General features: G+C 53.6%; 1 protein-coding gene across 5 annotated transcripts in view; it reads right to left on the minus strand.

Moving 5' to 3' along the window:
- Nucleotides 1-6,872: 6,872 nt before the first annotated feature.
- CDK5RAP2 (CDK5 regulatory subunit associated protein 2) overlaps nt 6,873-26,678 on the minus strand; it is a 184,586-nt gene continuing 164,780 nt past the window's right edge. For 4 of the 5 annotated variants that reach the window (XM_029203584.1, XM_029203581.1, XM_029203583.1 and 1 more), the window contains 9 exons: nt 25,878-26,067; nt 24,778-24,899; nt 23,463-23,711; nt 20,697-20,774; nt 19,399-19,664; nt 18,153-18,296; nt 11,262-11,388; nt 7,402-7,448; nt 6,873-6,978 (listed from right to left, as the gene is read on the minus strand). In XM_029203584.1, the coding sequence (XP_029059417.1) occupies nt 6,907-6,978; nt 7,402-7,448; nt 11,262-11,388; nt 18,153-18,296; nt 19,399-19,664; nt 20,697-20,774; nt 23,463-23,711; nt 24,778-24,899; nt 25,878-26,067 (1,295 nt within the window). In that variant the 3' untranslated portion in view covers nt 6,873-6,906. Of the gene's footprint in view, nt 6,984-7,401; nt 7,449-11,261; nt 11,389-18,152; nt 18,297-19,398; nt 19,665-20,696; nt 20,775-23,462; nt 23,712-24,777; nt 24,900-25,877; nt 26,068-26,678 lie in introns of all 5 variants that reach the window. The other variant, XM_029203582.1, reaches the window with a different exon arrangement.

A 26,678-nucleotide genomic window follows, 5' to 3' on the forward strand; every position in this document is an offset into this window, starting at 1 on the left:
CCTTCCCACACAACTGCGTGGTCCTGCCACCCTCGGGTCACCGGTTCACTCTAGGGCGAGATGCAGAGTCAGCAGATGAAACAAGAGTCCCAGCTGGTCCCCGGGAGGCCACCTCCAGGCGGGTCTCCTCCCCACTGCCCCTGCACCAGGCTTCCTGCAGCAGCAGCAAGAAGAGAGTGGGATCCCGTGTCCCCGGAGCCGTGGCTCCCTTGCCTGGAGATGGTCTGAGTCTCCCACCAGCCTTATTTCCAGCTTTTTTCTTCCTGCCTGTCTCCCTTTCCCTGGGCTTTCTCTCTCCTCTCACTGCAACCATCACCACTGGTTCCCCAAGGCCACAAAATAAAAGGCCCCAACTCTGGGCATCCTGTGTACAACTTCTCGCTTGACTCCCTGGCCTCGAGTCACCATCACGGGTCTCCTGGTGGCCTCTGTGCCTTTGCACAGGCTGTTCCCTCTGCCTGGAGCGCCCCTCCCCTACACCTCGCCCCCATAACCCTCTGCCTATTTTGAAGGACACAGGCGGCGTGAGCACTCTCCCCACTGCGGAGCCAGACCCAGACTTCTCTCCCTCACCCTCACCGACAGCACGCACACGTGTACGCACAGCCCCTGACACCCGTGCACACACACAGCTCCCCAAGTCCTCCTAAGAGTCTCGAATCCACCTCGCCGCCCTGTGCCTGGCGCTGGCCTGGATCCTCCCAGCAGCTTCACCTCGTCCCCTGACTGCCCCCCCCGCGCTTTCCCTCCCTGCCATTCTGGCCTTTGCCCTGACACCCTCCCGGGAGCCCTGCTGCTCCCAGGATGCCTGCCTGCCTGGGGCTGCTGGCACCTGAGGCCTCGTCAACCTCTCCACGCCGTCTGTCCCCACAAGTTCCCAGCCGGCCTTCGCCACTCGCCCACAGCACGCAGGGCATCTTCCCTGCCCACCTGCAAGGCCTTTTTCCAGGTGTCCCTGTTGTTATCATTTACATGACATAACATAATGGGGTGCTGGCCTCTCACCCACCAGCTCTGGGCGAAGGTGAGTGACGGAAGATGGTGAATTTGATTAAAAACAAATGTCTCTGGGCTTCCCTGGTGGCGCAGTGGTTGAGAGTCCGCCTGCCGGTGCAGGGGACATGGGTTCGTGCCCCGGTCTGGGAAGATCCCACATGCCGTGGAGCAGCTGGGCCCGTGAGCCATGGCCGCTGAGCCTGCGAGTCCGGAGCCTGTGCTCCGCAGCGGGAGAGGCCACAACAGTGAGAGAGGCCCACGTACTGCAAAAAAAACCCACAAATGTCTCTGAAACCCTTCCTATGCTGAGAGTCCAGCCCCGACCCCCCGAGAAATGGTCTTGCCTGCAGGCAGAGGCCACAGCATCAGCTAGGTTCTCTGAATACTCTAGGGGGAGAATGTGAGGGGACCCTGAATTACCAGAAACACCAGTGTCATCAAAATAAAGTGACCTTTGCCAAGAGAACCGTGGTGAAATGGAAGCCAAAATCATAGTTTGCCCATTTTGCAGAGAAGAAAACTGAGTCTTCAAGAGGGGAAGAAAAAGAGAAGAAAAGAAAACACACACACACACTCAGGCTTCCAACCATTGGCTTCTGCAGCCAAAGAGCCTCAGGATCTGGTTTCCCGTGTCGTGACCCCCGACCCTGCCGTCATTTTGGAGCCAGGATGGCCATTTCTCTTTCTTCCCTGCCGTCTGCCGTCACCGGCATCCAGCGCCACAAATGGGCTGGGGCCACACGTTGTTCTGTTTGGAAGAAGAAAATAGCATTAATACAAACAGAGGATCTTTTAAAAGCTGAAAACGTGTAATTATGCTCTCATGTGAATGCCTGTTAAAAACGACGTGATTCCAGCGTTTTAGAGAGGAGCGTGTGGGAAGGTGGCCGGTGAAAACAGTGTGGTTTTATTCACATCGTGATCCAGTAGGAGATGGGCTCACCAGGCCCAGTGCTGCCCTCTGGGGTCAGGTGGGGGTAACCGCTTCTCCAAGGACGGGGTCAAAATGAATGAGCTGAAAGGGCCCTGGGAAACCTGGACGGAGGCTAGAGGGGTGAGCTCGCTAGAGACGGCTCCAGCTCCGCGTCTCCTGTTCAGGATGGAGAGGCTGAGGCCAAGCCTGGGACAGGGCGGGCTTTGGAACTGGAAGCAGGAACCTTCTGGACACCTTGCCAGTGAGGATCACACCCCAGCCCACCTGAGCCACCTTGCACTTACCATACTGAACTGTGCTTGCACGTAGCACAGCGGTGGGGACCTGGGCTCTGCAGCCTGCTGGCCTCCGTCTGAATCCAGCTCCATGGCCGACTGGCCGTGTGATCTTGGGCAGGTCACTCTGTGACCCAGTCAGTCCTTTATCTGAGAAAAGCAGCATCTCCCCCATAGGGTTTCACATGATGACCTATGATAATGTTACAATGCCTGCCCAGCTCATAGGAGCCCCTGAACAAGCCTTCCCTATTGGCCTCATTACTTGCCTGTTCTCCCCATCAATCTGAGTCCTTCTGGAAGAAGTTTTGGGAATGTCTGGTGAGTGAATATATTTGCTGGCCTGTGGCTGGCACTGGGGCCAGAATGGTGAGCAAATCACACGGGGTCTGTGCCTTTATGCCCTCCCAGCTAATGATGGGGGGGAGGGGGGCATAAGTCCCCCAAAATCACACTCACACAATCCAAAGCCACAACTGTGGCCACGTGCCAGAGAGGGGGAATCATCATATGTGAGAGTGAATGATAGGGGCTCCTGATCGGAAAGAATCCTCTGACTAGGCTCTGAGGCAACTAGCAAGAGAAACAAGAGAAGCCAGGGAAGTGGACGGGGGCGTGCTAGGCAGGGGGCAGCATGTGCAAAGGCCCTGTGGCTGGAGAGAGGAACGCCCTATGAAACTGGAGCATGGAGAGCTGAGAGGGCAGGCGGCTTGTGGGGAAGGAGGAATGGGCAGGGGTCAGCACAGCCAGGGCCTGCAGGCGATGCTAAGTGCAATGGAAAGCATTCAACATTTTAAAACCAAGAAGATAATAGGATCAGCTTTACATTTTGAGCTCTAGCTGTGGGTGGGGACATTTGCAGAGGGTAGGGGTGGATGTGGGGAGGCCAGCTGGGAAGCCATTGCAGCAAGTGGTCCAGGTGAGAGATGATGGTCCAAGGTGGACCATCTGGAGATAAGTGAGGAATGGCCTTGAGAGGTAGAGTGGATAGTGAGGCCATGGTCATGGATGAGACACAGCGGGTGAGGGAGAAGGTGTCGAAGACGCCTCCAGCACATGCTGCTGGCCAGAGGCAGGACCTTCACAGAGATGAACGAACAAGCAAACCCCAGTGATCTGGCCCATGTCCGGGCCTCGCAGACGTTACAAATCTTTATCCTTCCCCATCATCATCTTGCAGATGAGGAAATGGAAGCAGGTTCTATTAGGAGCCCCAAGGGCCACAGCAAGACCCTGGGCCTCTGGACCCGCCCACGCCCAGCCCACCTGGCGCCCAGCAGAGTGAGCTGGGAAGGCCCCATCTGCGGCAAGAGGTAAACACGACTGGCCCCAAGGCAGCGTCCTGGGCTTCTCTGGAGACGGGATGAGTAATTTCGATAATTGCATTTTGGAGTTAGACTTAAAATATGGCCAAGAGTGAAGAGGCAATTTGGCAGGGTCGGGAGCCCCCAGGCAGGTTTCTCTGCTCCACACTGCGGAGAACTTATTAACAAGATCACTCTTCCTCCCGTCCACAGCCCCATTTACAGGCAGTTCTCAGGGCTGCTGTGGAGAAGAATTCAATTGTGTGTCTCTGGGCTCCAGCTCTGGTCACCCAAAGACGTCTTGGTGGAAAGGGCAGAGAGAGAATACTTGGGTTGAAACGCAGGGAAGGGCTGCAGGTTTGGGAAGAGACAGCGTTTCAGGGGGACCCTGTATAATTCAGAGGACAGGATCATTTCGAGAACAGGTTTCAACAGACTCGGGTTCAAATTCTGGCTCCAGCACGTGCTCAGGTGACGCTCCACCCCTCAGTTTTCTCACTTGTAAAATGGGCAGGTGGTACAGATAAACGAGACGATGCCCAGTGTGGCTACCGCTAATCAGGTGGGCGCCAGCCTGTGGCGGGCGAGCAGGCCCACGGGCAGAGGGCTGGTGCCTCTCTCCCCCTCCTTCTCGCTGGGTATTTAGCCCCTGCAGCTGCTTCTCTCAGGTGGCTCCTCAGGCACACGTGGTGGTTAATTTCACCAAGGGGGAAACTGACACCAGTTCTGATTAGGGCTTCAGAGCCTCCAGAATTCAGCTGCTGGTAAAATTAACTCACCAGGGACAATGGAACTTTCCCGGAGGGTCCAAATTGTCTTTATTTGTGGAGTTTGTTCCTGGCCCTAATCCAGCCCAGGCACGTCGGGCTGCGCGCTCCTCTACCTCCCAGAGGAGGGCGGGCCTTCACTAGCCCAAGGCTGGGAATATTTTTACTCGATTCCAAACTGGGGGATAAAAATACACTTTGCTTTGGATTACTGTGTTCCTGAAAAGCTGTGGGTGACGAAAGCAAATGGACAGCTGGATTCCCTGAAGCCCCTGCTCTCAGGCATCCTGGGTTTACCACCCAGTGGGTCGGGATGAACCATGGTCTCCCCTCACAGCCTTTCCAGCTCCCACAGGCCAACCACGTGCCAGGCAATATACTCAGAACTAGCAATGAAGCAGGCACTAACTGTGGGTGCATCTGAATCGGGGTCAGGCTTCCAAGGCCAGCCTGAGCTCTAACCACTGCACTACACCACCTAACCCCCAACTCCACCCCTACCCCCCACTTACACTCCTGCGTTTGTGCACATCAACCATGGGAACTTAAAACAGTGCTTCCAAAACTCGCTTGAGACTAGCCACTGAAGAAGAGTCACTGATTTTTGGAAAGGCTCTTATTGTTCAGCTATTTCCAAATTACACAGGTTCACCCCGTGTGAGCAGGTCTGGGCTGAAAGGTAATCCCCATTTCACAGGTGTAGAGACCTGTAACAGAAGCGTCTAGACCCACTCGGGTCTAGATCCCGGCCTCCCGCTCCCTCCGCAGCACCATGACAGGAACCCAAGCGGAGAAGGTCCTTACTGACCACGTACCCGCCCATCACTTGATGGGTAAAGAGGAGAAGAGGTGCGGCCCTGGGATGAGAGGCCCAGCCGACTCCCAGCCCGGCCTCTGCTCCCCAACGCCCCCTGCCTCCAGCTGATGCAATCACATCACCTCAGGTCACCGTCATGTCTCGGGAGCTGCAGGGGCAGCAGCGCAGAGCGCGTCGGGGTTTGGAAGGACAGGAGAGGTCAAGGCCCGGCCCTACCAACCACTCAAGCTAAGGACCTTGGACGGGTCACTCGGCTGTCCTGTGAACACGGGAGTGGTCCTGACCTCCCCAGAGTCCCCACCTCCAGGGAGGTCACGGGGGTGGGGTGGGGGCGGATCCCACAGGCCGTGCCGGTCTGAGCGATGGAGCCACATCACTCCGCAACCCCACGGTGGGGGCGCATTCCTGAAGGACCACTTGAAGCTGCCTCGGCAAGCAAACGGTGGGAGAGCATTCCAGAGAGGGAGCATCCCGGGCCGAGGCTGGAAGCTCCCCGGAGCTGGAGTCAGCGCAGTCAGCCTGGAGCGCGGAGGCAAGGGGGCGTGGCCAGGAGCAGACTGGGGCCCCGGGGACTTGTTAGGGGTGAGGGCGGGGCGGCACGGTGCTCAGACCCGCTTTCTCTCTACACCTGGTCTGCTGCAGGACCAAGGAGGGACCAGCTGGGAAAGGAAAAGGAACCACAGAAAGGAGCCTGTGGCCGGAGACAGAGGTAAAGGGAGCAGAGACGAGGATCTCCAAGCGGTCCAGGCAGAGGGGGGACAAGGGAGTGAGCAGGCTGACGGACAGGAGGCGGTGGACAGAGGGCAGAATGTCAGCACGAGTGATGCACAGGGAGAGCAAACCAGGGTGGCTGCAGAAAGGCCCAGGACGAGGGCAGGAAGAGGGACAGAGACCCAGTCGGGGTTCAAAATGCTCCCAGCTGCGGGCTGACAAACGAGGCCCAGCTGCCCGGCTGCTCAGCGGCTCCAAGGTGGTGGGCACGGGGCCGTGAGGCAGAGAGAGCAGAGCTGGGCGTGCAGCGTCGCGTCAGGGCATAGCCGGGGAGCCCCCTTCGGTCAGTGCCTCTTGGGGTGCCCTGGGCCAGTCTGCAGGCTCATCTGAACCCGGGGCCAAGCGCTACCCTGTTCACTTCTCAGGGACACTGTGAAGCTCGGGCAGGACAAAGGCAGCTCAGGTGTGGCAAATGCACCAGGCAGGACAGTGGGGAGGAAAGACCACCACAACCGTCAGGACACTGCGATGCCAAGTCCCCGCCCCAGGCCTCGCTGGGTCTTTCCCACGCTGGGCACGGCACCCCCGCAGGGCGCTGCTCCGGACATCACTGTGCCGTCACTGTGCAGTGCCGAGGGCGGCCCAGGCACCCTGGCCACACCACGTGGCATCGTTCCTCTCTGGACACTGGGTGGCTCAGCACAAAGCTCAGGTGACCTCTGAGGGCCACGCCAGTCCCAAGACCCCCAGGCTGTCCCTGGCTTTAGGCTCTGCACAAAATAACGGCACCACCAGGCTGAATGAGTCGTTAAATGAGCATCTTCCAGCTGCGGGGCTGGCTGAGCACCAAGCAAATCCGGGGGAGGCGGCGGGGGGAACGCGAGCCCACCCGCGTGCCTGGGAGTAATGCCTCAGCTCCGCGCCGGCCCTGGACGTGAGAGGCCCGGCGCCTGGAAGCTCCCACCCTATCTGACAACAACTCCACGCCAATCTTAAGGTGAAAGATAGGTCTCCTTTGGCCAGACAGCCCTTCTCCCCTCAATAAGCGGGAACCACGCTTGTAACAAAGAGACGGGACGAGCTAAGTGGGGAACCACGAGCTTTATTGGCTGAAAGTTCTCCTCAGGAGCCTGGCCTGCTGGGACTGGACGTTCCAGGATGGGCACTCCCGGGCCTAAGCTAGGAGAAGGGAGGGGAAAAAATGAGAATTTTAGGTCCCACGGAGGGTCTCTGGAGTAAGATTACTGACAGAATTAATGGTGAGAATGCTATTCTGAAACTACTTTCAAAGACATACTGTTTGATCAGTAAATATTTATAGAACCAGATGATAATGAAATATTTATCAAACGCCTACTATGTGCCAGGCGTCGTTTGCTGTACTTCTCACTGGTAAGAAACAGCATCCCAATAATTAGAACAACCATCAAAAACACGGCATGATGAAACGAAACTTTTCATGCGCTGCTGGCAGAAAAATACAACTGACAGAGAACACGTGACTGGGTTTCACCTTCAACTTCGTTTTTCAAAAGAAGTCATTGCCGGCCCCACACCCATTCCCATCCCCCAAATGGCTTTCTCAAAGGGGCATCACCTCCAGGTTTCCTCTGGCCTTCCGAAGGATTTTGTGTGTAACGACCACTAAGGAAAGAGCAAAGAACGGGATGATTAGACATAGATGCCCAGGAAGACAGTGTAAAAGCCAAACGCAGGGAGGAGCCCCCAAGCCCCACATGGCTCAGGCGTGTGGTCAGCCCTGTAGCATCCAGACCCAGACGTGTAAGGCCCCACCTGCCCCATCACACATCCCAGCATCAAATAACCCATCAGAGAGGGTGGACCAGAGACCCCTCCTCAAGTCCAGGCTAAGCCACAACCTCAGCAATACTAGAAGGCAGAGCGAGCGACACCACGCTATAGATGGAAACTGAGGCTCTGCAGGGCCAGCGGGACCCCCAGGGCCCGCCTCTGCGGGCTGGGCTCGTGGTGCCGGGCAGGGGAGAGGCCTGCACCTGACTAGGGCCCCTCAGCCCCCCGGAGAAGCAGCGCTGGGAAGGGGGTGCACCCGCTCCAAGCAAACCCACACGTGAAGGCCAAGTCGAGGGTCGAGGGCACAGCAGTCCTCGGAGCGGGGGCCTGATGACGGGGAGGAGGACCAGACCGTGGGTGTCTCTCTCCTGAGCTGCCCTCCAGTGGCCCCCTGGGCCAGGCACACTCTACCTGGACAGCAGCGGGCGGGGCGGGATGTTCTCACAGGTCCCTGTGATCTGACTGATGCCCTCCGAGCTGCGTGAGGCAGATCCCCAGAGCATCAGAACCCACGGGGGGGTGGGGGGGGGGGAGTGCCCGCTTTCAGGGCAGCAACTGTAAAGTAAGGTGGCTTCTTCCCTCAGTCCGTGTCTTGTCCAACAAACGTCAGCAGCAGCAGGAATGCCGCCACTGAGGGGAGATCGGCCCGATAAGGGATCCACCTTAAACAGGCTTTGGTGATGGCCAGGGACTCCGGCTACCCCCAGGGAGGACACACAGGCTTCTGGAACTGGGCCTTTAGCCAGTGGGGCCCCAGGCTGAGACAGTCTCCCTGTCGGTACACACGGCCCAGCTGCCCAATGGCTTATTCGGAATAGGTGCCATGTGGTGGCCTTGAGAAAATATTTCTTGCCTCACGAAAATTTCCATCTGGAGGTAACGAAGTCTGTTTGCAATCTGTGACACTGCGGGAGGGGACAGATGGTGTGGGCTTTGTTTTTAACTGGGCAAAGTGAATTTCAGAGGTGCCCACTGCCTCTCTGTGCCCTTCCCCAGCCCCACGCCGCAGGGCAGACATTCTTAAGCTGGGCCCAAGGCTATGTGTTGGAGCGTCGTAAATCCTCAGAAACCATGTGCAAATCTTTGTGTGTACAAGGATGCGTGCATCCTTCTGGGGAGAAAGATCCCCTCTCCTGAGGTTCGCCAAGGAGCCTGTGACCCGGAAAAGATTCGGTACCATGGCTGTGGAGGTTAAAAATAATGTTAAAACAGTACTAAAAGTACGGAACGAGCTAAGTCTCACCTGGCGCAAGTGTGAAGGGGCCCCACGTCTGAACAGCACTGCCCACGTTCAGAGAAAGAAACTCCCACTGAGATGAGAAGCCCGAGGGACAGAGCGGGGAAGAGCTTGTCCCAAATCAAGGCTGGCCCCAGGCAGAGGCGTGACTAGAGCCCAGGTCTGTCTGACTCAGCACCTGCTCTTCCCACCTCAGCAGGGCACTGGCAAGGAAGACACCAGCCTCAGTGGTGTCCAGCGGTGACAGGTGGTTTGCCAGCTGTGACCTCAGTGCACACCCCCCAGGGATTCCCATCTACAGGCGGGAAGTGAAGTGGGCGGTTCCAGGTCACGTGGAGAGGGTCTCACGGTCACCCTTTCCCTCCTCTCCCTGTGGACTCTGGGAGGAGCTGGAGTGTTCGCCTTGGCCTAGGCAGGGAGCAGCCCCAGGCCCTTGCTCTTCCTCGTCACCAGGCGGGGAAGGGAGAGGAGGGGACACTACCCAACTTCCACTCAGTCCCTTAGAGCCAGAGCAGACCCTGGGAGGCTGGCGGGGTTTGGGGTCTTTGGGGCAAGTCACAGGCCTGGCTCAGTCACCAGCTGTGCAAGCTTGGGCAAGCCCTCCCCTCAGCCCACGCCAACTCTGCCGGGCCTCGGAGGGAGATGCGGAGAGGGGGCACCGTCTTGAGCACGGGAGACGCTACGACACGTTTGAGGTCTTTCTGACTATTAAGGGTTTGCCACCACCTGAGTGCACAGAATTAAGTCTGACCTCATGGAATAAAGGAGTCAGAGAACTATCACTTATCGAGCACCCCTTCTGTCCCAGGAAGAGTACCAGAAAGTTGAGGTATCACTACCATCCCTCTTTTACAGAGGAGAAAACAGGGGCACTTTTTTATGAAGCTGTGATGAGAAATCCAGGCCCATCCGGCCAGTCCGAGTCCTCTGGAATTACCGTCTCCGGTTAGAGATAAGGAATCTAAAGCTCAGAGAGTTCAAGTCATTTATTCCAGGTCACGCAGGAGAGCGGAGATCTGAGCCGCGCTCACTGACGACGGCAGCCTCAGCAACCCGGGACTCAGGGCTGGGTTCTGTCCTCTGGCCCTGCCGTGGTAACTCACCCATCTGAACCTACTTCCAAAATACGCTCACCTGCAAACAGGGGTAACTTCATGCTCCCTGTGACTGCCTGGGACAACGGCTACAGGGCAACACCAACGCCGAGCGCGCCAGTGTTCCCTGGACCTGGGGGCTGTACAGAAGCACTCTTCCCACCTCCTCAAGAGCCGCTCCCGGGGCCGGACCCACCTGGCCCACAGCTAGCTCAGGCACGGCCTTGATGGCTCTCCCCGCACCCCGCCGCCTCCAGCGCTCCTCTTCTCTGCCAGTGGCTTGAACCCCCAGGTGGAACCCCACGGACACCCACCGGTCTGCCAGGGCCGCCTCCTCACCACCTTTCAGCCCCGCCCCGCCTCCCGGCCCCTCCGTGCTCAGCCAAGGGGACCTAACACACGACGGACGCCGTGAGCCCCGCGGCTCCTTCTCGGGTCTGGTCCACAAGGCCCCTCGTGATTCAGGGATGTCGAGGGCCTGGCCACCCAAGGCCTGGCGGGGCCTGTGCTGCTAGGAGGCTCCGCCGCGCGCACGAGGGCACGGGTGCCGGGGGCTGAAAGCGCGCAGGGGGTTTGCGCCTCTGAAGCCCCTGGGCCAGGGCTGGGGCCACCTTACAAGCGTTATTGGATATCTCCGGCCTTGCGTTTCTGTGTCTGTCTAGGAGTGTCTTTCTCAAATCGGTGCCCTCCTCTGGATCCCACCGCCCGGCCGCAGGCCCTCCTCACCTGCCTGGACCGGCCGCCAGCAAGCCCTTCTCGACGCAGATGGACAGTCCGCTTGGAGCGGCTCCCACCCGAGGCCTCTCACGCGGCGGCCCCAGTGCCCCAGGCCCCTCCCACCTCCACCTGCCACGGGCAGCTCCAACTCCAGCAACATGAGCTGCTGTCGGCTTTCCTCACAGGCAGTCTCACTCCTTGTCCCTCTGCCCTTGCCCACACTGTCCCCTGTCCACCTGACCAACACCGACTCCTCCTTGAAGACTCAGGTCAGGTGTCTCTTCATTCAAGAAGGCACCTCCCAGGACAGAGCGACCCCCTCCCCATCCCACCTCAGTGCTCCCTGTGCCCCTACACGTGTATGTTCCCATCACTGCACGCCACACACCTGCCTCCCCAGGGAGGTGACAGTCCCTGGCACGGAGCGGCCCCTCCACAGAGGTCTGTTAAGGGAATTCATCTGTCTGGGCGGGTCAGGATGGGTGAAGTATGAAAGGAAGCCCATAAGCAGGAGGTGTGAGGACAACCCAGGGCTGGGGTTTTAGTCCTCAGAGGCAGGCAGTGGTCAGCCGTGGTGGCCGCCCCCCAGCTACTCACGCTGGTCAAAGATGACTTTCTCCTGGCTCTTGCTCAGCTGCAACAGCTTCATGGTGTTTTGCAACTTCTTTTCTTGTTCAAACAATTTTTTGTGTAGTTTGCTGATCTCTGCCTTCAACTCTCCAGTCTAAAGAGAAAGGGAATTAGAAACATGAACACAGAATATAAACGTCAGATCACAGAGGAAGAATTACAAAACCACGTAAAAAGTGCTCAACCTTACAAACAAAGGTATCTGAATAAAAACTAGAAGCCTAGTTTTCTAGGCTAGCTCTGCTGGTCAGATGGCGGGGAGGGTGTGGGCAAAGCCCTCTCACGACTGCTGGTGGAGCTGTGCACTGGCACAGCCCAGGTGGAGCCACGCCCGGCGAGATGCAGCAGAATGTAAAACGTGCTCAACCCTCTGACCCAGCAATTCTACACGTGGGCATCTACCCCCAAGGAATGGTAACGCAGGCACGAGAAGACGCCTGTGCACCAGGATGCTCACCTCAGCACTGCTCACAGCGGGACAAAAAAAAACCACCTGATTTGTTTCAATGGGGATTTAGATAACTCAACTACGGTACTTACGTACTATGGAATGATTCTGCAGCTATTAAAAAGATGCTGTAGAACTTCATTTATTGACATTGAAAGATGATCGTAATTAGGGACAGAAGTGCCCAACAGCTATTGTGCGCCACGCACTCCTGTTCCGTAAAATTGAACACATATATTTCCATCCATAGGTGCGTATATCAAGATGTCTAAACTATTTGATGAGAGAGACATCACGAAAATGTTGATAGTGTTTTAGTTCTGAGAGATGGGATCTGGAATAATCATTTCCTTAACTTATCAGCATTGAGGGTTTTTTCCCAAATACTATAATGCTGGTATTTTTTTAATGCTTAAATCTTTTTTTTTAAATTGGAGTATAACTGTTTTACAACGTTGTATTAGTGTCTGCTGTACAATGAAGTGAATCAGCTGTATGTATACCTATATCCCCTCCCTCTTGGGCCTCCCTCCCTCCCTCCCACCTATGTCATCACAGAGCCCTGAGCTGAGCTTCTGGTGCTATACAGCAGGGTTCCCACTAGCTGTCTACTTTACACAAAGAGAATATAAAGGTATTATTAGGGGAGTATGATCTATTAGGAGAACCTGTTTTGATTTTCCAGAGGTGAGGAGAGTGGATGGGTGGCAAAACTAGAGTCCCCAGACCCCTGAAGTGAAAATGTGAACACCATCGCGGCTGTCTTAACCAATCTCCACTGAACTAGTTCACGGGGTTAAGGACACTCCCTTTCTCATAAAATACCTGGACTGTGAGATACCCCGGCACAGGCCACCCTGTGCTACACTGAAATACCTCTGCTCCCAAGAGGGGAGATGTTGGGCTGTCAGCTTACGAAGAGCCACTTTAGTTTGTCCCCAAACTTGTTTATGGCTGTTGTACTTGTAATCAGTTATATGATTTAATTAAGTATTAAGTAAACCTATGAAACATGTGTATGAAAAGAGAAAACCGGTTGAATGAAAACTAACGTATGTTTCAGGAAACACTTGATAAAGACGAGTCACTAAAAAAACCACATTTCTGGCAAATTAGGTGTGGGTGAATAAAAGATGTGGGAGGAACACAGTCTAGAAGGATTCTATATTCAAATTGCTTTGCAAGTGCCTAAGTTTTTTCTTCATCTTAAAGAAACGGAAATTGGAAGTGACAGACATACATTATGGATATAGTTTATGAAAGAAAGAAGATGTGGAACTTCAATCAGCAGACCCATATTCAAAGAAAAGGCCCTGGCCCTACATCAAAAGAGTGGCCAATGAATGTACATTTAACTGTTTTAAGTTAAACTGAAATGTTTAAGGTATGTATCATTTTTTGATTCCCTACTTTAACCTACTTTTAAGATTAACCAATTGTGTCGGCTACAAGGACTTCAACTGTGCTTCCAAAACAGATCCTAATTTAAACATAAGGTTTTCTTTGATTCTTCCTCAAGCTGAGAGCCCAGAGACTTGTGTTCTGGTGGTGGCTTTGTAGGCCACACATTCTGGGACAAAGTCACTCTACATTCAGAGCCTTAGGTCCGCATCTGTAAAACAGGGATGATGCCTGACCCTCTTGTCACACTGCAGTACAGTGAGACTCAGATGAGAGGATGCCTGAAGACAGGGAGAATGATTATTGCTCACCTCGCCTGGCTCACCTCTATTGCTCTTTCTAAAGTCAGCTCAGGCATGACCCCCTCCAGGTCTCCTTCAGACCCTTCTCTACCAGGAGTCTTAGGTTGGTTACTGCTCCTTTGGGTGCCCATCGTGCCCAGTGCTTCCTCTAACGTTGCCCGTTTCATGGTGGATTATAACTGGTCACTTACTTGTTTGCTTCCCCTCCTAGACTACAAGCTCCCTGAGGGCAGAACTCAATTCTTCCCTCTGACCCCCAGCGTCTGCCATGGAGTAGGTGCTGTGAGACCATCTGTCAAGTGGTGGGTTCACCTGTGCTCTCAAAACACCCTGAACGCCCTGAATTCTATCTGGCACTGCGGACGAGGAATTTTAATTATTTATGTGTCTACTGTTCCTCTGAACTTAAAATCTTCATTGTTACAGGGTGAAGACACCATGGTAAAAACAGCAGGGCTCCAGACCCCAGCTCCGATGCTTCTAGCCGCTAAGATGATGGAGCAAGGGAGTTTCAGTTCTTACTTCCAGAAAATGGGAATAATACTACTTAACCCTCTGAAGGCTCCCGTAAGGGATAAAAGGAGTTGCTGAGTGTATAGCAGAGTGCCTGACACCCAGCAGGAGCTCAACAGAGCAACTTTTCCTCAGGGCCACAGAGCTGAGCTCAGAGCTGGGACTTAACTTACTCATGAGTGTGCTGCCCGACTTCTGGAACTGTGTATTTTTTTGTTTTTTTTTGGTTGGTTGTTTTGTTTTGTCAAATGAAAAGTCTCAAACATTTACAAAAGTAGAAAGAATAAGATGATGAACCACCAGTTTCAGCAGCTATTAAATCATGGCCAAACTTGTTTCATCTATATCCCTGCCCATCCTCACCCTAAAATTATTTTTAAAATCAATCCTAGAAGCCAATCATATTTCATCCATAAAATATTTTAGTACATAGCTCTAGAAGAAAAAGATTCTTTAAAAAAAAAAAAAACAAAAAAACCGGGCTTCCCTGGTGGCGCAGTGCTTGAGAGTCCGCCTGCCGATGCAGGGGACACAGGTTCGTGCCCCGGTCCGGGAAGATCCCACATGCCGCAGAGCGGCTGGGCCCGTGAGCCATGGCCGCTGAGCCTGCGCGTCCGGAGCCTGTGCTCCGCAACGGGAGAGGCCCGCATACCGCAAAAAAAAAAAAAGAAAACAAAAAAACCCCACAATGTCATTATCACACCTAAAATAATGAGAATGACTGCTTAGTATCACCGACTAGATGTCAGTAGATACATTGCCCGGATTGCATCATAATTTTTTTTTTAAACAACTGGTTTGATTCAGCGTCCAAATAAACGCCACGTTTTGCATTTGACTGTTAATGTCTCCAGTTCCTTTTAATCCAGTGGGTCTCAGAGCCACCAAGACGACTTGTAAAAAACAGACCGCTGGGGCCACTCCCAGACTTTCCGATTCAGTAGGTCTGGGGTGAGGCCTGAAAATCTGCCTTTCCAAGTGTCCAGATGATGCTGGTTCTAACAGTCCAGGGACCATAATCTGAGAACCACTGTAAATCTGCAAGTTTCATTCTCTCTTTTCTCTCTTTTTTTTCTTAGGATGAAAAGATGTTCTAAGCTCATACTGTACATTTCCTGCCCCAGACCTAGAATCAAGCCATTTCTCCAAGGAGTCCTCGTTCCTTTTAGTAAGAAAAGGTATTTAGAAACCATAATTTGGCACCAGAGGTGCTCACTGGCACTGGATTGGACATTTTTACAGCCTTTTAAGTAAAAAGAACTAGTTAATTTTTAAAATAGAAAATACATCATGAGTTCATACTGGTATTTCCAATTCAAATTAGGGATTACAGGATTTTTACTTCTTTGATGTTTTTTATTTGTATCTCTTCCCTGACGGTAAAAATTTCAACATAATAAGTTATTTGCTTTATCCTATGATAAAATTTAATAATTCCAAAACATACATACAAATATCATTACTAACAATATAATCACTGAAAACAGGTAAAAAAATGTTGGCAGTTCTTTTTGCCCACTAGGAATACATAGTCAAATTATTGTGTTTTAGTCACTGAAATGTTTCCTCTTTTTTTCTTCTTCTTTTTTTGGCCATGCCGTGCGGCTTGCAGGATCTTAGTTCCCCGACCAGGGATCGAACCTGTGCCCCCTGCAGCGGAAGTACGGAGCCCTAACCACTGGACCGCCAGGGAAGTCCTGAAATGCTCCCTCTCTGTGTGGTTATGTCTCCGATACTATACACAGGGAAGTTGGTTTGTTTCACCTTGTTACGAATTTTTAAAAATTGCTTTTTTCCCCACTTGGATTTATTTTTATTTATAATTATGTAAAGCATTTATACAAAGTCAAATTTATGAAACAAGGTCAATTCAGAGAAGTCTACCCTCTATCCCTGTCCTTCCATCCTCTTCCTTCCCACCCCTACACGTAGACTGTTGTGACTGTTCATCCTTCCACTTAAAAACGTTTTTATAAATGAATATGTGTACATATTTGTATCTCTCCCCACAACTTTCTTAGACAAACTGATATATATGATATACACTTTCCAGAGTAGTCCCAGGGACTGACTGTAGGAGATGCAAAAGGCAATTTAATGACACTCAGAGAAAACACCAGGTAGTAAAAAACCACTGGAGCTGCTGGTGGAAACTTGGAAATCTGCTTTGCACAGATTTCACACCAAGAAAAAGGCACTGTATGAAACATAGACAGGGACAGAAAAGTGGCTAGAGGCAATTTAACACCACACAGGGGTCCGTGTACACCAGCAGCCATATCAGAGCAACTCCAAGGTCCTTCTTCTGGCTCTAAAATTCTGTGATGCTAAAGGGAGCATAATCAATTACCCGAGAAACCCTCGGAAATAAGGGGCAAATCATCACAAGCACTGACCAGTCCCTAGACTAATTTGCTAGCGGGGGAGATCAATGTGACTCTAATTTGTATTTATACACACTCACATAATAGAAATAAGAACTGCATTCCATCTATTTAACAGACATTACTGTGTACTGAGGTCAAAAACACTACATCAAGGGTGAAATGTTTAGTGCAGACACATGCTTTAAAAATCATACGGGGAAAAAAAAAATCATATGGGCAAGTACCAGTTTGGGAGGATGAAAGGAAATTACTCATTCATTCATTCAAAAATATGAACAAAATAGACATGGCCCCTCATGGAAAACAGAGGGGCACAGACATTAAACAGACAAGTGTGTAATTATAACTTGTGATAATTAAACATTAAACAGACAAGTGTGTAATTATAACTTGTGATAATTATATTATCACATTAAACAGACAAGTGTGTAATTATAACTTGTGATAAGGGCTAGGATGAAGCAGAAGAGGATGCTATGATAAAGTGACCGGGAACCCTCTCTGACCTTGAAGTAACATTTAAGCTGAGACCTGAGAGGTGAGAAGGAGCCAGTCGGCCAGGAGAGAGCACCTGTGTCTTCTGGGCTCAAGATGGAAGACAGCTTGGTGGGTTAGGAGGAAAGGCAAGGTCTTTCCTCTCCAATACGCCGTCTTCCACTCCGTGTACAGATTTCCCTGCACAATGACTGCTCGTGTACTTCCCCGAGTTTACGGCACCAAACTTCCTCCCCAGGATCCCAAGACAGAAACCTAAGCACAGGCTCAGCAGAACCTTCCGAGGTGAGAGAGCTGCTTCACTGCTACTTCTTCGCCATGGTTGGGAAATCTGAGAGCTGTCAGAGGGGTGAACTAGATGAGTGATGACGTGGAATGCACATTTCCCTTCTGCCTTCCTGATGGCCTTTGGTAAAAATTTATAGGTTAGATAAAGGGGGAAATATCTATCAGGCCACCAAGCAAAGAGCTCTAACTCTTCCTTAACAAGTAGGCTCCTTCTTCCAGGGAGGTTTCCCTGATTATCAGAGCAGGTGCTCACCTTGTCATAATACGACATGTTTCCCCCCCACACACACAGACCCGGGGGACAGGCTCTGCTCTGCACCATGACAGATGGGGATGCAGATGGAGATGGGAGCAACCGTTCTTAATTCAGTCATGTTCAAGTTACTGCAACGTCTAGCTTTTAAGGGAAATTTCAATGGTTTTGTAATAAATGATTTTGTTTGGTTAAAAAAAAAAAAAGTAGTTTCTAAGTAGTTAAAATAGATTTACAAACCCCACTAAAATAGGATGCTGAAAGCTATCGAAAGGGATCAGACAGTCCAGGGAAAGGCATCAGAAATGAAAGACATTCTGAGCAGAATGGAATGACCTAGTCCACGAGGAAAACCTGGGACTTAAAGCCTATAAATCAAAGCCTGTCCTTGGGATTCAACGCCTGCACCTTCAAAGCCAGCTCTGCACCCTTGAGTACGTGCCTCACTCCCCGAACCTCAGTTTCCTGATGTGTAGAACATGGACAGGGTTTCCCTCAACAAAGATGTGCTGGTGGTGGGGACACGGTCGGGTCCAGGCGGCAGGCCAAACTTGCAGGGCCCCAGAGGATCAGGTCAGAACCGGCCTGGAGCAGCCAGCGCGGTGTCAGACATGTCACTCGAACAACATGGCGCCCTCCCTGCCCCCCGCCACCTTCCCCAAACTGAGGGCACACCAGCTGGAGGCCAGGTCCCGGGCTGGACATGGAGAAGCCTGAGACACAGGCCCCAGCGGCACCCTCGAGCCACTGCACCCACGTGCCACCACCCACCTGTTCACAGTGGAGCGTGCACTGGCCACTGGTGGGCAGTGAGACCCTCCAGAGGAGCGTCAGTAACCTCGAGGCCTCATCCAGGGTCAGCCTGGCTGCGCCGACACCGGTGACGAAGCTGCTCAGGGGCGCCGAGTGTGGACGCTGCGTGGGGGGATGAGAAGGCTGTTACGTGCGGTCTTGAAAAAGATTATGGACGAGCCGGCTTTAACGGGCAGCATAAATCCCCAGACCGCAGGGCCTGTGCTCCGCACGCCAGGCAAGAGCCTACTGCCGGGCGACACCAATTCATTGTTCTTAAAGACGGTGACTTATAGATTATGAGAGAACTTCGGTGGTGACGTTAGCCCGGTCAGTAAGCATGATTAATGGCCGCCTGAGTTCACTCCATTTACTGTGCCAAGAAGAGGGTCCCCGCAGCCACGGAGCCTCTCCGGAAGGTGAACGACGCCAACGGCAAGCGACGCGACACGAATGTTTCCCCTGGAGCCTGCATGGCGCCGGCGGGAGGCGGAGGTGCCCGCACAGGTGAGGGGGGTGACCTGCAACGCTCTTCAGGGAGCAGGATGACGGAGAAAGAGAGCGCCTTGGCGGACAGAGACCTGGGTTCAAATCCGACCGCTCTGAGCTACCTTCCCTCAGCACCTGCACAGCGGGAATGACATCACCCACTGTAAAGGCTGCTCTGGGATGAAAGCAAATACGATCCTAAAAGGTCCTGTGCAAGAACAGCGGCCGCCAACCATCTTGAGGCGGCTGCAGGACGGCTCGCGGCAGCAAGCGCATCACAGAAGGCAGCGTGGTGGACCAGACCACACGCTGCGTGAGGACCAGGACCTCAGGCACCCCGTTCACCACAGCAGCCCCAGAGCCTGAGCACAGAGGCCGGGAGGGCGACAGACAGGTGACCGGGTGGGAGAAGGGATGGACACACTGCAGGACTGGAGGATAGAGGGGGATGGACGAGACACTGGACAGGCCGCGGGGGGGCAGTGCAGCGGGGCCCAGCGAAGCGACCGCGGTGACGCAGGCCCAGGCCTCAGCAGGTGTCCCTCCCGCAGAACAAGCAGCAGCCTCGCAGCCCGGACCCGACCTCATGAGTTTCATGCGCGATGCTCCCTGGCCCCTCTTCCCAGGGCCTTACTGAGGACTCGTGAGCCCCTCGCCCCCAGTGCCCTCGGCCAACACCTTCCACCTCCTGCCCCGCTGTGCATCCCTCTCCCTCCAGCTCTGTCGCTCAGGTTACCTTTGTTGCCAGCTCTTGACTCATGGGGCTGGGAGCCTCTTGGATCTGAACGTCCATCTCGGCGAGGAGCTTCTGGCCCCGGCCAATCTGCTCGCACAAGGCACCGTAGTCCTCAATCAGGCCCAGGACGTGGCAGCCACTCTTGCTGGCCCACAGGCGGTGGCCAGGGACCAGGCGGCACACGTTTGAGGTGCTGGTGATCGAGCTGCCACTGTCGCAGGAGAGGGTGTCCATGTAATTTCCAGAGAGTGGAGGAGTCTCTGAAGCTACAGAACGAGAAAAAAGATATCGGACCTACCTGGGGCGGCACCCTGCATTCGATGAGCCGCGTTCAACGACAGTCTAGCCAGCCAGGAGGGCTAAGAGCCCTCAGGCCCAAATGCCACCTGACACAGCCCCGAGGGGAAAGAGGCCTGGAGCCAGGACCTCAGTCTGTGTATTACCCGCCATAGGCTTATTCATCCTGTGGGAGAAGCTCATTTCAATCCAACCAACACCGGCTCTGCAGAAGAGCCCTGATGCACACAGACGAGTCAAGCCTGGGCCTGCGCTTCAGGGGCCCGCGGTCTAATCGGAACACAGATGCCATGTGGGAGGTGTAACAGCGTGACGACAAAGAGCCGGAGCTCAGTGGACAGAATAATCAAGGCTCTGTGCGGGAAGGGAGATCAGGGACGGCTTCTTAGAAGAAGCGACAATTGCGCTGGGCTGAATGGGTAGCAAGAATTATGCTACACAGAGGTAAAAGCCTGCCGCTTTCCACCTTTGGATCAACAGAAGCACGGATGGATAATTCGGACCGGGGCCATCAGGAAAGACATTTCCCTGGGCAGTTTGCATTCAGGATGAGTCTTCGGGAAGCAGCAGGATTTTCACTGGCACAGAAGTGGGCAAAGTCGGTCTGGCAAAGGCGGGGGCCACGCTGCACAGTCCCAGTGACAGGGAAGTGCAGGCCCAACTGCAGGATGGTTTGACCCATCCGTGTGGCACCAGGAGGCCAGAGGGGTGTGGCTGGACGGGCCCACTCGGGCTGGATGCTGCAGGGCCTTGAAAGCCACGATAAGGCAGTCACACTTTAACCCAGGGCAACAGGGAGCGAAACCAATGATGTCGCTAAGGTTGGTAACACCTGGGCTTGGAGAACGAGACTGCCAGCTAGAAATGCTGAGAACACAAACCCCCAAATCCTGCCAAATACCCTGCTGAGTTGGGACCAGGGACCCCCCCTTTCCTCCAAGTTAAAAAGTCCCACTGCCAAACCCAACTGTGCCACAGCTACCCAGACTCTAGCTTTGTACCTGATCTTGGTGGCACTGCTGGGGTGGAATCAAACAGATCATATGAATTGTCAGCTGCCACGGGACACTTGTCACCATCTACAAAATGCAAAATAAGGGAAATAAACCATCAAACGTTTTAGTTTCCCTCTCACCAGCATTTGAGGGAGAACTGAATGAAAACACAGTGAAGTTCCAGACACACAAGCATTCATTCAGATCCTCACTGGGCATCTCTCCCGCCAGGCCCTGCGCGGGACACGGGGGATACAGAGTGAGCAGGCCCGGCTGCCTCCCCGGAAGGACCCTCTTGTCCAGACAAGTAAACAAGCTGTTTCCCCTCAGGGGTCAGGGCTAAGGGAGGGAGGCACGGGGGCTGTGGGAGCTCAAGTGAGGGGGTAACCCGAGGAGGGACAGAAATGTAGGCAGAGGAAGGAGCAGATGCCAAGGCACAGAGGGAGCCCCCATGACACATTCAGGGAGCATGAAGTGGGGGACGTCAGGCGGGACGATGTCAGGCTGAGACCTGTTTTGGGCTGGAGGAGTGAGGCTGGAGGCGGCTGCAGTAACCCACATAAGACAGAAGAGTGACCCGAAGTAGGATTTGGGAGGTGATGTGTTCGAGACAATGTAAGGAGGCAAAACCAGGCATATGCGGCACGAGATGACGGGCCACGTTCTATAATTCAGGAAAGCACTTTCACATCTGAACGCTCAGTAGCTCGGGGGCAGGATGGCACTGTAATTGAGGCTTCCTGGAAAAGGAGACCAATGGGCAGAGACAGGAAGTGATCTGCCCAGCATCACCCAGAGTGTCCGTGGCAGAGAGGGGACTGTGTCCAGGCCGCAAGGTGTCCTGCCCAGCTTGCTCCCCACCCAGGCCCCTCCAAAGAGTGCACTTCAACTTTGGGGCCAAGGCGCCCGGGGGTCAGCTCTGTGGAGCTGGCCCGAGAGTGATCACTTCCTGCAAAAACAGCAGTCTTTAGGTCAGAACTTTCAGACAGCTGCATTTAAATATCGTCCTGAAAAGTCCTGTGCAAAGGAAGAAATGCTGCTGCCTACTGTATAATTCTAATCTTCACTTGAGGAAACTGGAAAACTTCTCCACGGAGACGGCGCTGTGAATTTTGAGCACATTCTCCTAGATGCCTCTTTGGAGACCGCCCCCCGCCCCACCCCAGGGCTGACCCTGGACAAATTTCAAAAACAGGAAAAGGCTGTTCAACGGCCTCACTTCAGCTACCCCAAAGCTCCTTCCTGGGCGCCCCAGTCACTGAACTCTTCTCCCTGCTTCAATCTCCCTAGCTCACACCAACAACCTCGGTCCCATCTCCTCAAAGCCCTAAGAAGGGCCAGGAGCAGAGCAGACCCCTATTTAAATACGGCAAGGCCCACTGCCGATGTATCCCCTGTGCAGAAGGCGGCAGTAGGGCCCCTTCCCAGCCCTGTGAGGTTCCCCTTGCAGGATTTTATCCTAAGAATACTGTTTAACAGAAAAAGCGTGTTAACGCTGATGTCTATTAAAGCTCCAAATCAGAGGCCACTTTAATAATCATCAGGGTAATGGTTTGGTGACTGACAATCATGTGAAAACAATAATTAGGAAGCCCGTGTGAAACAAGGGGAAACGTTTATGATGTAATGTTGGGCAAAAACAAAGAAAGGACACAGAATGGCCCCAAAACCAATTTGAACATTATAAATTCACGTCTACATTTGATTACCAAATGAAGAGACACACACAAAGCAAAAAATTATTATTTTGTACCCATGAAGGATTTTTTTTTTTCCCCATATCGTCTCATCATCTTTTTGGTTCAAATTTTAAAATCCTTACCAAGGAGAAACCCCTGAGCGAGCCACTGTAAGTTCCAGAGCTGGGTGACCAGGTGCTCTTTGAGAGATTGTAATTTTTTTAATTAAAGGCGACAGATGTAATTCCCAATCTAAGTAAAGGTAAGTCCAAACTTTTCTACACTACTTGTTTATGAAGTCTGCTGGCATTCCTTGTCCCCTGGATGCGCACACCCATCCACCTGGGCATTGGGATGATGACCCCCAGACACCAGGGCTCCTGAAGGCCAGGTGGTACTTCAGACACAGCACTGGACCCGGAGCTGGAAATGATTTCTAGCTCCAGCTCTGCCACCTACTTGCTGTGTCACTTTGGGCAAGTCCAGTGCCCTCTCTGGGTTTTAGTTCCTTCATCCAAAGAGCAAAGATGATGGCCTGGCTGACTGATTTGAGCCTGGCCACCTGCCGGTTTACGCCCGGCCCTATGCAGGAGTCGGGCAGACGAGGCCCAGTCTGTCCTCCTTCTGCTCCCTACACAGCCTCTGCAGGGCTAGACGATAAAACCAGAGGTAAACGCCAAACTGAACCAGTTTTCAAACCTGCCGGGAAGCTTTTGAGATCCTGAGACGCTAACAACCGGAGGAAGAGGTGAAGATGCTCTTTTAAAGGCAGTTAAGAGGGACTGAAAAGGATTTTCAGCAGTAGGTCATGTGGACAGGACTAAGGGGGTGGCAGACAGCAGGACTGGAGGCAATAAGGGCGCTGGAAGCCCGAACCCCACTGCCCTGAGAATCAGCAGGCCCCACAGATGACACCGTTTTGCCAAAGGTGACAGCTACTCAGCAGTCAGGTCCCAAGCTCCCAGGGTACACGGCGCGTCTGCTGTCAGTGAGAAGACACCTCCATGGGGCAAGGGCGGGATTCAGAAGCTCACACGTGCCGCACAGACGCGCAGGGCTGCATTTCAAACAGTGAGGCGAGGCAGGGCAGTACCGGGCTTGTCCAGCTGCTGGGGCCGCTTGGGGACAGACAGGGTCTGGAGAGCCAAAGTGGGATCTGCCTCCTGGGCCTTCTCCCCGCCCTGTGCCAGCTGCTCCTCCAGCCTGCTCTGCAGCGTGCTGTTGGTTTCGATGCTCCTTTCCAGCTGCGCCCGCAGAGCCTGGATCTCTGTCAGGAGGCCATGCAGGTGGCCGAAAGGGTCCTGCCCCCTCCAGCCTTCTCCCGACGCCTCTGCCCTGGTCTCTGCAAACACAAGCAAAGGGAAGCCTCGACACTGTCAACCGCCAGAGGGTCAGCCACCGAAGACAAGTGACGGCGCTTTCGACCCGCTGCCATCACCACCCTCCCCCGCCTAAGACCTAGGTGCCATGGAACATAACAACTCGACCTGAAAAACAAAAGTACTCGCAGACTTAATTGCTGCTATTCCACAGGCTAAATGAGGGCTGGAAATTAATTTTCGCTTCTGGCCATAAAGGCCTGACAAATTGCACACCAAACCCCGAAATTATGTCTAGTAGTAATAAAATCTATTTGGGCTGGAATTATATAATGAAAGGGCTGATTTTAAGAGCCACGGTATATTTAAAAGACACAACAACAAGAATAAGAAAAGCAACCTGAGGAGAAAATGAGAGCTGAGAGGTGACCCTTTTCTAGATAAACTTTCAATAGGGAGAAACCATCTGGAAAATTAGTTGCGAAAAAAAAAAAAAAGAAAGAAAAAAACCCCACCACACCTCAAAACGGATTCTAAAACATTAGAGTTTACAGTCAAGTCGCTGTGATCTGGTATCTCTCTAGGATACAGTGAGGCCCAGGGCCAGCAACCATCTCTATCAGCACGTAGTAGGTGCTCCATAATTGTCTGCTGAATGAATGGGCAATACAAAAACAAATATACACTGGCAGGAAAATTATCATAAAAGTGATTTCTTGAGTGTCTACTACGTGCCAGGTACTGTGCTAGGACGCTCTTAATAAATGATTTAATTTTCACAACTGTACACAACAGAGATTAGTAGACATGTTTTACAGAGGAAGGAGCAGGCCCAAAGGGATGGGGTGACCTGTGGAAGGCATACACTGGGACGCGAGGCCGTGAGAACCCAGACCGCCGTTCACCGGACTCCCGAGCCTAAGTCCTTCCATGTTTCCCGCTGCCACCTGAGAAGAAGGGTGGCCCAGAAAGCCTGCCTCAGCATCGATCTACTCTACCCTGGAGGCAAGCTTGGGGTTTCAGAACAGCGTTTCAGGAAAGAGGGCAGCCCGCCGTCCGGGGGAGCTCACAGGCCAGAGCACCCAGTACCTTGCAGCCTCCTGTGCTCTTCATCCAGCTTCTCGTACACCTTCAGCTCCACGCGGAGGGACTGCAGTAGCTTGTCGTTCTGCGTGAGCAGCTGCTGCCCCACCTTCACCTCCTCCTGCACCCTGGAAAGGCCCCGGCGCCACGGAAGCAGAGGTTATTCTCACGCAGGGGCTTACTTGACCCACAGGGCAGGCAATTCCACCATCAGCCAGAGAGTGTGGACAAGAGTGACAGCACGGGGAGGAGTACCCCTCACAGCTCTGCTTCCCGAGGGCTCCTCCAGGCCCAGCCCTTTACAGACGTGATCTCACGTCATCTTCACAGACACCCTAAAAGGTATGTGCTCTCTAATCCCCAATTCACGGATATGAGGAAGTGAAGCTCATAAGGTTATGTCTCACCCAGGGGTGCAGAGCGCAGGAGAGAAGCCAGCACTGTGTGATGGTGAAGACAGTGACCTTGCAAATCACTGCACCACCCGGGGGAAGTGAGGGCGAGGTCACGAACTAAAGGTGTGGGGCGTCCGGAGCGCTGACGGAACCGCCGAAACACGTGGGACGAGATGGGAGTCTCCGGGGGACCGCAGAGGGCAGTCAGCGTGACGCGCTCACAGCCTAAGGCAGACTCCCGCACGCCTCTGTGCAGAAACTCCCGTGGCTTCCTGAGTCACTCGGCGTGAAAACCGAGGTCCTCACCAGGCCTCGGGGTCCTGCGGGGCTCGGCCTCCAGTCACCTCCGTGTCCTCCTCTACCTCGGCCTCTCCTCTAGCTGCACTGAGCCCTGGCTCTGCCTTGCACAGGCCAAGGACACCCTGCCTCGGGGCCCTGACCCTTTCCAAGGAAAAGGATCTTCCCCCAGGATCTGCAGAGCTCACGCCCTCACGGCCTCCAGGTGGCCACTCAGATGGCATCCTTTCAGAGAGGCCGGCCCTGAACCACCCTGGATAAAACAAGCAATCCGCCCCCAGGCCCTGTCCCCCTTCCTTAGATGACATCGCTCCTCGTATTTTATTCCCACCTGACGTGCCACGTGTTGTGTGCTTCGTGTCCGTCCCCGGGCACCGGGCAGGGCCGGCAAGTCCGGGGCACCCTGACCCCTACCTGCTCAGCTCACTGCGGCTGTGGCAGACCTCCTGGAGCAGCCGCTGGTTCTGACTCTCCTTCTCGTCCACCTCCCTCTGCAGTCTGTCGTTCTCCACCCTCACACAGGCGAACTCCCGCTGAAGGTGCTCCAGGCCGGCGGTCTTCCTGGAGAGGGACTCACGCAATTTCTCATTCTCCTTCTGTTTATCTGCGTGCACAAAAAAGCACCAATGAGAGGAGACACCATTTGTTTTTTCCACCCTTATTATGCAAATACGGCGCTTCGGCTGGAGCGCTCAGAGAATACAAAAGAGAACGAGATTTCATCTGGCATTTATGATTGTGACATTCCAATTATCTCCTGCATTTTGGGCAGATAAATCTGTCAACATCTAGGGTGCAGATTAAACATCACTGGGATGAAATGGGCCCGTTTAGTCTTCTACTAAATAATGGGCCGTGCAAACCTAGCTACTTTGCCTTCACAGAGCAAACAGTGGGTAGAAATTAAAGACAGAGGCAAGAAACAGGGCCCCGAACTCTGGCGATGGGTGTTGGGAAAGTCCGGAAGCCTCCCAAGGAGGCCAGCAGGGCTGTGCGGACAGCAACCCAGCCGTCACTCTCAGGCCATGAGGCCAGCACGCCTGCTGAGGGATGAGGAACACGGGGGCACGGGGACCAATGGTCAAGGGCACAGCCTGGAGGCAGAGGGGCACGTTGGAGTGAGGCTCTTCCGTTTACTCAAGAGTACCCCATACTCTTGTGGGGTCGCTGACTCCACAACCTTGAGCCAGGCTCTTCACTCCTCTGTGCCTCAGT

Source organism: Monodon monoceros, unplaced genomic scaffold, assembly GCF_005190385.1.
Source record: "Monodon monoceros isolate NGI ecotype Baffin Bay Population unplaced genomic scaffold, NGI_Narwhal_1 Super_Scaffold_5, whole genome shotgun sequence".
Taxonomy (NCBI): Eukaryota; Metazoa; Chordata; class Mammalia; order Artiodactyla; family Monodontidae; genus Monodon; species Monodon monoceros.